Source organism: Berghia stephanieae, chromosome 3 (genome assembly GCF_034508935.2).
Source record: "Berghia stephanieae isolate SIO BIC M18660-M18661 chromosome 3, UCSD_Bste_1.3, whole genome shotgun sequence".
NCBI classification, from domain to species: domain Eukaryota; kingdom Metazoa; phylum Mollusca; class Gastropoda; order Nudibranchia; family Aeolidiidae; genus Berghia; species Berghia stephanieae.
This window is the reverse complement of record NC_088362.1, coordinates 29354348-29364347: the sequence shown is the minus strand read 5'-3', so window position 1 is coordinate 29364347 and position 10000 is coordinate 29354348. Positions and strand designations below refer to the sequence as shown.

Here is a 10000-nt window from a genome sequence, read left to right as displayed (position 1 = left end):
TCTAAATACAACGCAAAGAAAGCAAAGGAATGGGGTAAAATCGGCGTGTACTCATTTACAGGTCTGATGACCCAAATTGTTATGGGCTTATTGTTGTAATGGAAATTTCAACGCACAATATTGTCCATTACAACAATGTTAAATCAGGCCCATAATTGCGTTCGGTTATCAGACCTTCTAATATCATGTACGCCAAGAATAAAATCTAATGAACATATAAAAACAAAAGCATTGTATTCATATAGCTAAAGACTATCAATAAGACAAACCCACAACTCGATATATTCTTTAAAGTTGTAGTTCGGATGTGGAATTCATTTCCTTGTGAGCCTAGAAATTGAAATAAAAGTCAACGTAACTTTGAATTATCAAGCCTCTAGAAACAAGCCAAAACCATCCATATATACAAAATGTGACCCACCGCCCCAAAACGGTAGTAAGTCGGGATGAGTCGGGGCACCAGAAAGTGAATTTAGAAACAAAATAATAAGAAAAACAAACTTCCAGCGTTTTGTAATACAGGAAATGCTGTCTATTCTACACCATAACAAAGAGAAACTGACCTCAGTTTTCATGTTTGTGGATATAGAATGAATTTTCAGTATAGAGTTTATTCCGAAATAATACCGTTTTGAGACGACGTGTCACAATTGTCAAATATAACTTATACAATGACGCTGGGACAGCACTGGGTTCAATTGAGTTGGGTTACAATATTCACGATCTATTTCTGTGATTTATACGCTTAGAAACAAAATTAAGGGGCAGGCACTGTGAGGTTAACATTTTGATGTACCTGATTTATAATCAAGAGGTCTGTGGTTCGATCCCCAGTTGAGGCAGACTGATTTTTTTTGGATGATTTTTTCTTGTATTTTTTAAATTCTTTTAAATTTCTGCTTTGTCTGACACTGTTTCGCATCACGCCTCTTCAACATCTGCATAATTAAAATACGTAAAGCAGAGCTACGAACATCATAAGCTGTGCTACGCCGCTGTCAACCCCGAGGCCAGAAAGAACATCAACAACTCACCTTCATTTTCATCATTGTTTCCTTGAGCTGTTCCAGCTGGTGGGCTGAGCTCAACGCTTCCAGTCTGATGTCTGTCAATTTCATGTCCTTATCTCTCAGGGCTTGTTTCAACACGTTCACATCGTTGTCACAAAGTCTGGAGAGAGCACCAACATTAGAACATATCAACACAAGAACCTAATACCGGAGCATACTCAATGTCTCAATCGTTCCTATACTTAAAAAATACCCCCCAAAAAAACCCTACAAAAAAAAAAAACAAACAAACAACAAAACAACAGATCAAAACAAAAAAACAAACAAAAACTCGAGCTTTTATAGAGATAGCGCAATATCCACTAAACGTGCTCGAAGCGCTTTACAAAGGGTCTTTGACCAAAAACAACAAGTAACATGTAGGACGAGACATGTCGCCTGTTAGGCGATATTACATTTTTTCGGACAGAGACAACGCTGATAACGGCCAGGTACTCATTTTACACCTGAGTACGGTGAGAGAATGTGAGTAAAGAGCCTTTTCCAAGGACGCAACTATGCACCGAGCGAGGCTCAAACCCAGGAGAATATAGGACAATACCAAGGATAATATAATGTTCAATGAAGCTACTTACGCCCCAGAGGAGTGTGAGCCCTTCATGGAAGGAGCCCCGAGTTGTAAAAGAGGTGAATTGGGAGCCGACATGTTGGATCGTAAGCTGTGGGAGTCAGGCTCACAATCTGACAAGGAGCAGGTTTTACTCTTCTTCCGGGAAGAGAAGGCTTTGCTGAAAGAACTCCTCAACTGAAACGAAGGAATAGAAAAGTATCATGAATGTGACCTGCAGAAAGCATGCTTCATCAATTTTGTTTGGTTGAGCAATGATTTGGAGATAATTAGATAAACAGATATATATAAACATACATATATATATATATATATATATATATATATATATATATATATATATATATATAGAGAGAGAGAGAGAGAGAGAGAGATAGATAGATAGATAGATAGATAGATAGATAGATAGATAGATATATAGATAGATAGATAAAGAAGAGAGATTGATGGGAAGAGATAGATAATAATAATAATAATAATAATAATAATAATAATAATAGATCTTTATTGTCCACAAATATGGCAATTTGTCATTTAGTTACACTTGTCATAACGTTATATGATAACTATAACATTGAACAGACACCTCTCTCTCTCTCTCTCTCTCTCTCTCTCTCTCTCTCTCTCTCTCTCTCTTCCTCTCTTTCTTTCACGCATGCGACATACACAACATCAACATTTTCATTTCATTTTCAATTCGTTACATTCTTGGCAATTCAACACCAAATATTATCATCATTATCAATTGGTCACTTCATCTAGCCTAACATTAAACAAATTAATCAGTCAATCAGTCAACGCATCAATCCTTGGTTTTGCTGTACCATATGAAATATTCAACATTTTTATTGCTGATGGAACGAACGTTGATTTAGATAGATAGATAGATAGATAGATAGATAGATAGATAGATAGATAGATAGATAGAGAGAGAGAGAGAGAGAAAGAGAGAGAGAGAGAGAGAGAGAGAGAGAGAGAGAGAGAGGAGGGAACATTTTGCTCTATTGTATCCGGTGATGTTTAATCACACGAGAGACACTTACATCCATTTTGAGCGTCTATCAATATCTGTATTGAACATTTTATATCATGTTCGCCATACTTTTGGCAATAATTTTTTCCAGGGCATCCGAACACGTTTCTAATTCATTATAGCGAGTCTCATTTCCTTCTCTGTCTTATTTGCTGTCTTGTGACAGTGGCCATGTGACATTATGTCAAAATATTGGCCAATGAAGAGTCAATAAAAATATTTAAAGGAGTATAGTATAGTGTAGAAAAGTAAAGTATATTGACTTTAAGGATTGGCTTTCATTATACAGTAGTCACCTGATTCCAACGGCTGAATTTCAGCACGCTCTGGGTGACCAAATTTTATCTGTACAGTAAATCGTTAGCTCCCATGCGCATCGACATAAATAACAATGTGAAATTGAACGTATGCTTCAATTTACTATACGAAAACAGATAAAATGGACGTGATGGTAGTCACCACATTATCTCATTCGTCCGTTGTGTTCATTCATCCTGTTTTGTTGATAAAGGGAAACCTAAAACGTCCATTTTATCTGTTTTCGAATATTACGTTCAAATTTCACATTGTTATTTATTTCTTCGAGCTTCGAGCACATTTACATGGGCATCGACAAAAAAAAAAAAAAAAATGACTAACACAGTTCGGAGACATATCCATTTCTTACCCATCCTTTTTTCTTGTTGGCTTTGGCAGCCCTTCTCTGTGCCTCGCTGTCCGTCACGGCTCCTGAGTGCTGGCTGATGTTGCTGCAGGCACTGGACAAACTGTTGACGCTAGATACGCTGTCGGAGGACATCTGGCGGGCCATTCTGACGTCACCCACGCCGCCTGGTAGATGGAAATCACAATTATGGAATGAACAAAATACATCACGATTTTCATAATATGGTTGAGGAGGTCACTGACAGGGTCCCATTGAAGGAGGTCCTAGAAGAAGCCCCAACAACGTCAAGACTGAAATCAAGGAAACCTTTTAAAACTTCAAGACAACATTTCAACGTGAAAGAGGAATGGATGTCGATGTGGAACCAAGACAGCCCCAGGGGAGGCGACATCATACCCGACCCAACAGAAAGAACACATGGCTTTCTCTGCAATAGCCGAAAATGCTGGGTTACCTCCAACCGTATGACAGGACATGGCAGAACCGCAGCTAACATGCATAGATGGAATCTGAGAGAATCAGATGCATGCCGTCATTGCCAAGGAGGCCCTGAGACAATGGACCACATCGTCATCCACTGCCCAGTGACAAGCCTATCAGGAGGCTACGAGACAGCCTATAAGGCGGGAAAAGAATTTGAAGAATGGATTAAAAGATTCAAAATAGAGGTGTAGTCATTCGATACTGCTATATGGTTGGAGAGGGTTACAAAAGATCAATCTGCCCCACGCGTACCGTTTGTATTACTACCAACAACAAAGTCACACACCACACAGGCTTATCCACATAATTTATTGAACAGACAGACATCCATCCATACATACCTCCAGGGGTGATATGCAGGTCTTTCATAGCAGGTGACGTATGCCTTCTCACAGCAGCAGGAGAAATGACAGGTTCCTGGAAGGTCATTTTGCTCTGGCGGCGCAGAGCCTCGATCGTCATCCTCAACTCATTCAGTTCAGAATCCTGTGGTAAAGTCAGAGAAGTAAATGGAAATGTAATTTATATATCACGTACAAAGTTATTAAAAGAATATTAAGAAAAAGAAAAAAAATTAGTAATTTAATATCAATTAATAAACTAAAAAAAAAAACCCCTTTATTCATCCCCAACGGCGATTGTATAGCCCCTTATATAGCCTGGTACGTATAATGTAGTCTGATTGATATAATTTACTGAGAACTAATCACCAAAATGGCTGTCTAAAAACAATAACAAAGAGTTGAATGCCGTCAAATTCGGTTCCTATGATAAGTCGAGTGCAATGACATAACTCAATGGTCGCCGAGATAGGTGCAATACAGTCATTGAGTTATAACCGACTTATTTTCATGTCTGATAACCATTAACCCAATTCCTTATGGGCTCATTGTTGTAATGGAGACTAAAAAAAATGAAACAAAACATTGTCCATTACAACAATGTTAAACTAGGCCCATTAGTGGGTTTGGATGTCAGACCTGCATATATGTACACGTCGGTTATAACGAATAATAGTGGCTTTGATAGAATTTTTTTGATTTCTTTCAATAATTTGGATGCAGGTGTTAACGATATAATAAGGGTGTGAGATTCTTATTTGTAATTTCTTTCAAGACTTCAATGCGTGTTTATGTTTGTACGAGCTATTTTTAGAATGAGAAAAGATGAATTAAGATTCAAAAAGTTATGGGATTTTTTTTAATGAACAGGTGTTAAGTTTACACAAGGACTTCTCTCTCTCTCTCTCTCTCTCTCTCTCTCTCTCTCTCTCTCTCTCTTTCTCTCTCTCTCACTCTCTCCCACTATCTCCTTTTTCTATCTATCTCTCTCTCTCTCTCTCTTTATATATATATATATATATACACACACACACACACACATATATATATATATATATATAATCACACACACACACACATAGAGAGAGAGAGAGAGAGAGAGAGAGAGAGAGAGAGAGAGAGAGAGAGAGAGAGAGAGAGAGAGAGAGATTTCTCTCTGGGTTTATTTTTTATTTTTCTTTCTTGTTTTTTTTTTTTCTTTTTTTTTTCTTTTTCTTTTTCTTGTAATTTGATTTGTACCTATTTCCTTATATTTATTGTACAATTGTAGCTACTTGATTTTTTTTCTCTATCGTAAATTTGGGTTACGCTTGTCTTTTCTCATTAATTTTGTAATTATTTCCGTCCCTTTATCACCGCTTACGGAGGTCTGTTCTTAAGAGTGGAATAAATGAGATAGTCACTCTTTGTGTAACATGAAACTTCGCTAGATCGTATTATATCGCCTTTCTGTTTGGTTAGTCTTTCGTTGTTTTTGTTTTTGTTTGTTTGTCTGTTTCTGTTTGTATTTTGTTGAGTTGTGTTTGTGTGTGTGTGTGTGTGTGTGTGTGTGGCTTGGGAAGTGGGGAGGGGGTATGTTCTTAGGTGCTGTTTTACGGTCTGGTGGTATGACGTATACCCCTTCGGACGGGTAGGTTCAGGGTTCTAGTCCCACTCTGGATAGCGCCAAATTAAGTACCTACTTGGAAAAGACTATTTATTTACTCGCATTCTCTCACCATGATCAGGTATAAAAAATGAGTATCCTGACCGTTAACAGCGTTGCCTCTCGTCGATCAAATTGTAATAGATCTAGGTCTATAGCTTTTCGGGCGTCAGGTGTCAGGTCTCGTTCTACATTAAAGTGTTCTTTTGGCCAGAGACCCCTTGTAAAGTACTTTGAGCAAGTTTAGTGGATATTGCGCTATATATAATATATATTATATATATATAATATATAATATATTTTTTATATATATATATATATATATATATATATATTTTTATATATATATATAATATATATATATATATATATATATATATATATATATATATATAATATGAGTGGAGAACCAGCGATATTTGCGGAGAAACCAAGGTGTTACGAACAGGCACTCGTCTTATTTTGATTATTATACTACTGTATAGTGGAAATTAGAAAAGATCAAGAATACTCTTTTGAGCCACCAACGATAAAAATCGGTAAGGTAATAAAGTCTGCAGGTGAGCGCAAATGAATCTGGCAATTTCCAACGTCAATGGACCGATAATTATGCCCTAGCAGATTTTATAAATAATAATTTGAGTCAATGGGTGATAGGCGACGTGCACTTATTTGCAGGTCTGATAACCCAATTCCTTATGGGCTCATTGTTGTAATGGAAATCTCAAAAAATGACGCAAAAATATTCTCTACTACAAAATTAAATTGATAAACTAGGTCCATAAAAGCGTTCGGATGTCAGACTTGCATATATGTACACATCAGTTATAGAATTACTACGAATTTAAGATAGGGTTGCAAGTTACTTGTATATCAATCTGTAAAAAAAGTTTTATAATCTTTTAGATCTGCAAGTAATTCTCTGCTCCTTGGCAAAAATTTAACATGGGATGTACGGAACAATTTTGCCCCGCCCCTCCCCACCCCCTCCTCTCCAACCTTATTTCATTTTAAAGATTAGATAGCTCGTATCATGCCTTGTAACTGTTTTATGCCTCACTATATAAAAAACTAATAATCTCATATCCTCCAGCCCTTGTAAAATAATCTAGAAAATAAAATTTGACATGTTTTCATAAGATGGTAAGTTCATCACCTGCTGTTTCGCATAGCATATTACACAGATGGCCAAAAATATATATAAAAAGCACGTCAAAGTTATTATCAAAATGTTTACTATGAGCCCTCTTATTATTTTTAGTATATTTATCCGTTATCCGAGCACGACTCATTCACCGGCAGTACTCACGTAGAGATATTGACTCGCGTGCCCACGGGTGCATGGGAATTTATTTGCATGCTCTCTAAACAGATGGCTCGGTTACAAGAATGCAAGCAATTCTTCTTTGTACGGGGATTTTGTTATACACGAGTACATTGATGATAGTCGGATGCTCTTTGTGTGATGATGATGATGATAATGATGATGATGATTATGATGATATTTAGACAAACAACACGAAAGCAGACAAATCGATTAATATAGATAAATAGATTTGTAGGTAGGTTGGTAGCGAGGTAGCTAGATAGATAGATAGATAGATAGAAAGATAGATAGATGGATAATAGATAGACGGATGGATGGATGGATAGATAGATAGATAGACTTTGCTCTCACGATTTCATCAACAAAATGGATAGATGAAGTAGGAATATAAATAAATAGACAGACAGATAGATAGATAGATAGATAGATAGATAGATAGATAGGTAGGTAGGTAGGTAGATAGATGGATAGAGAGATAGATGAGTGTATGGATAGATAGATAGATGGATGTATGGATAGATAGATAGATAGATAGATCAATAGATAGATAGATAGATAGATAGATAGATAGATAGATAGATAGATAGATAGAGTCCTTGCTCTCACGATTTCATCAACAAAATCAACTACGTCATCATTATTTTCACCATTCTAAGCGATCCACCACCCACCATTTATTTATGAAAAGCGACGGGACTGACCCGACCCTTCCATTTGCATGATGATACCCTTCAACTTCAGCAGACTCGTCGACAAACATAAACCCATCTTCTTCTATGTTCCTTGTTGTGTTTTTATTCGTCAATAGATTTCATTCTGTCTCGCATTATTTGTTCGTGGATTGTATATTCTGTGATAGCCTCAGCGCCCATTGAATTGGTGTATAGTCTTGTTGCGATGCTAAAGGAATTGTGAAGATCACGAGTCTATCCCAACGTACTTTCTTCCAGGTGGAAGAAGCATATTGCCAACGCAGCTACTAAGGCAAATAGAACAATGGTCTTCCCCAACAGACAAATCCGCCACTGCCACCAATATGTGAAAAAGAAATGCTATGAATCATATGCCAGACCCATACTGGAATACAGTAGCTCAGTGTGGGACCCACACACATCACAAGAAATCAATGAGCTAGAAAAAGTCCAACATCGGGCGGACAGGTTTTCCAGTGGAAACTATGAGCGAGATATGAGCGTAACTCAGCTCATAAACGATCTCCAATGGATACCGGAACACGAAAGACGATCCATCAACAAACTCCTCATATTCCACAAAGCACAAAACCGAAAACTCGAAATTCCAACTAGCCACTTGAAACGGAACTCAACATTTAATTTTGAAATCCCCCACTCAAGAACAAACCATCATCTCTACTCTTCCTTCCCCTCCACCATCCGACATTGGAACTCCCTACCAACCACTTGTAAACAAGCCCTTTCGTCTAAAACCCCTGTTACTGAAAAGACGGCCATACCATCTTTAGCCTGAAGCTTTTAGCTTCAATGGAAGAAGAAAAAGAAGAAAAAAAAAAAAAAAGACGGACCCAGTTTACCACTTATTTCTGGCTAAGATATGAGTATTAAACCATGACTAAATTTCGGACCTATGCTGATCCCTTCTCTTAAGGGCCGATACGTCCCAGCACAGTGGATATTATACGATAATATTAAGATACGAAAATTACAGGTGCCCCGTTGTAAACGATATCTTGAGTGGATCCCTTGTAAAGCGCTTTGAGCACGTTTAGTGGATAGTGCTCTATATTACGCTCAAGTATTCTTTTGTTTTTATGAGAAGGAAGAGGCGTGGGATGGTTGAGCACTGTGTGGCGTATTGATATAATATGTAAATCCTTGGAAAATGACCTGTGGGAGTGTTGTTTATTGTTTTTGTTTGTTATGTTGTTTTATTTGTTTGTTGTGTTGTTTTATTTGTGGACACGGATAAAATAATATATAATATATAATATAATAATATATATAATAATAATATAATAATAATAATATAATATCATGAATGATTGTGACGATATGATATGAATGATATGAATGATGATGATAATAGATAATAATAATTATAATAATAATAATAATAATAATAATAATAATAATAATAATAATAATAATAATAATCATAATAATGCAAATTAAATTTTCATAATTACGTAATATAAATAATTTTCACGATCACTTTGTGAGACAGTTCATAATGTGCATAATTTACTCCACATACATACTACACACAAAAGTTCATACACTCTCACATGCACACACACACACACAAAAACAAACACACACACACACAAAATTCAACTAATACCCACATCCATTACACACAGTTCAATAATCCACAGAACACTCAGCAAATCTCAAAGACGGCACCCGACACTGATTACGTTAAGATGTCTATCAACTAACCCCCCCGCCCATCTTCCTACACACTCAGTCTCTCCTGCCTTTCCCTGTTCCCGCCTCTATCTCTTTCTCTCCTCACTCCTCCCCCCCCCTCTCTCTCTCTCTCTTTCTCTCTCTCTCTCTCTCTCTTCTTCCCCCCTACCCCTACGCTCTTCATCTACTCTCTTCGTATCTCTCTGCTCATCTTTCTCTCCACTCTCTTCCGTTCCCCCCCCCCCCCCCTCTCTCTCTCTCTCTCTCTCTCTCTCTCTCTCTCTCTCTCTCTCTCTCTCTCCCTTCCTCTACCCCCTTATTTTCGCGTTCTTTCATTCTATGACTCGTCTGTCTGTCAGTAGGTCTGTCTGTCTATCTATTTCTCTCACACTTTTTTCTAAGTCTGTCCGTTTGCCCCCCCCCCCCCCTCTCTCTCTCTCTCTCTCTCTCTCTCTCTCTCTCTCTCTCTCCCTCTCTCC

The 10000-nt window shown here is 37.4% G+C and overlaps 1 protein-coding gene across 8 annotated transcripts in view; it reads right to left on the bottom strand.

Moving 5' to 3' along the window:
- The window catches only part of LOC144967492 (neuron navigator 2-like), a 129755-nt gene that overhangs the window by 10702 nt on the left and 109053 nt on the right, over positions 1-10000 (bottom strand). For all 8 annotated transcript variants that reach the window (XR_013644397.1, XR_013644398.1, XM_078904814.1 and 5 more), the window contains 5 exons: positions 4163-4307; positions 3339-3502; positions 1646-1815; positions 1035-1170; position 1 (listed from right to left, as the gene is read on the bottom strand). The exon at position 1 is cut by the window's left edge and continues 195 nt beyond it. Coding sequence is in view for 6 of the 8 variants with exons in the window: in XM_078904814.1 (XP_078760940.1) it covers position 1; positions 1035-1170; positions 1646-1815; positions 3339-3502; positions 4163-4307 (616 nt within the window). In the remaining 2 variants the exon portion in view is untranslated. The remainder of the gene's footprint in view (positions 2-1034; positions 1171-1645; positions 1816-3338; positions 3503-4162; positions 4308-10000) is intronic.